General features: G+C 38.9%; 1 protein-coding gene across 1 annotated transcript; it reads right to left on the minus strand.

Annotated features, from left to right (window-relative positions):
* Window positions 1–17: 17 nt before the first annotated feature.
* Window positions 18–1,000, minus strand: LOC109593600 (uncharacterized; the record flags this gene model as incomplete). The annotated part of the gene is made up of 4 exons (XM_020008608.1): window positions 428–1,000; window positions 251–359; window positions 110–197; window positions 18–64 (listed from the first exon to the last, which is right to left on the minus strand). Coding segments are annotated over exons 1-4 (755 nt in total), but the record flags the coding sequence as incomplete, so codon positions are not given.
* Window positions 1,001–1,035: the final 35 nt, after the last annotated feature.

The raw sequence follows: 1,035 nt of genomic DNA on the forward strand, positions 1-1,035 counted from the left end.
CAGTTGGACAGGTTGACAAAGTAGCCGAACCATATGAAATTGTGTAGGTACCATTGGAACAAACCTAAAATCCTTTGCAGTTAAGTATTTAAACCCAATGAGTTTTAACCTGGCAATGAGCAGGGCCAGTTCCTCCAGTTATATTCCTGAATGTACCAGGTGGACATGGTTTAGGCATTGACCGCCAATTCTCACAGCTTTACACAACAAAAGGACAGTTTAAACATTGTACAAGTATGACATAACTTACTAGTACCCAGGAGGACAGGGTCTACACTGATTGACTTCAAGTGATAAATAGTTGCCATCTTGACAAGGGCTGACTGTACACTGTTGAATGCAAGAAATGCAACTACACTCTGGAGAAAAAGGAGATGAGAGAAGAAGATATAATATTATTTTATTTTATGCAGTTTTGTTGTACTACCTTGAGCCTCACAATCAACGCATGGATGCAACGTAACATTATCTATTGCAACAAATGTATCACTTAAATCATCATCGCCAGTCATCGCAGGAACCATTTCAAAAGTGACATTTCTCCCACTCATAATCTCCACACTGCTAACATCAATGAAGACCGACACATCCCTCCAGGTGGCATTAGAGGTGACGTAAGTGTTTGTAGACTCATGCAAAGAGTAGCTGGACCATACCACTCCTAAACCAGAGACTAATACCTGCAAATCAATGTCAATGCTTTTCATTAAACTGAAGCTTAATCCACAGTAGCTATCATTAATAATTGTGTGCCCAATAATGAATGAATTAGAGGTAGAGAGAGAGGCATCTAGTAGCGGTTCACTGTATAGATATGAATTGCTCTCAATCTCTTTGATGCTTGAATCCGATTGGTCGCTTAGCTTCCAGTCACATGGCCCGTTTTCAAAATCACATGATTTGACATAGGAACAGTTTTCAAAGAATTCGGCTATCATGAAACTGATTGCAAAAGATTTTGATATTGGACTGCCGATATTCTTGTAATCAGCAGAAACAATTTCAGCCTCAACCTGTAAAAATTATAATCAGTTT

This window comes from Amphimedon queenslandica, unplaced genomic scaffold (assembly GCF_000090795.2).
Source record: "Amphimedon queenslandica unplaced genomic scaffold, v1.1 AMPQUscaffold_678_Cont27304, whole genome shotgun sequence".
NCBI classification, from domain to species: Eukaryota; Metazoa; Porifera; class Demospongiae; order Haplosclerida; family Niphatidae; genus Amphimedon; species Amphimedon queenslandica.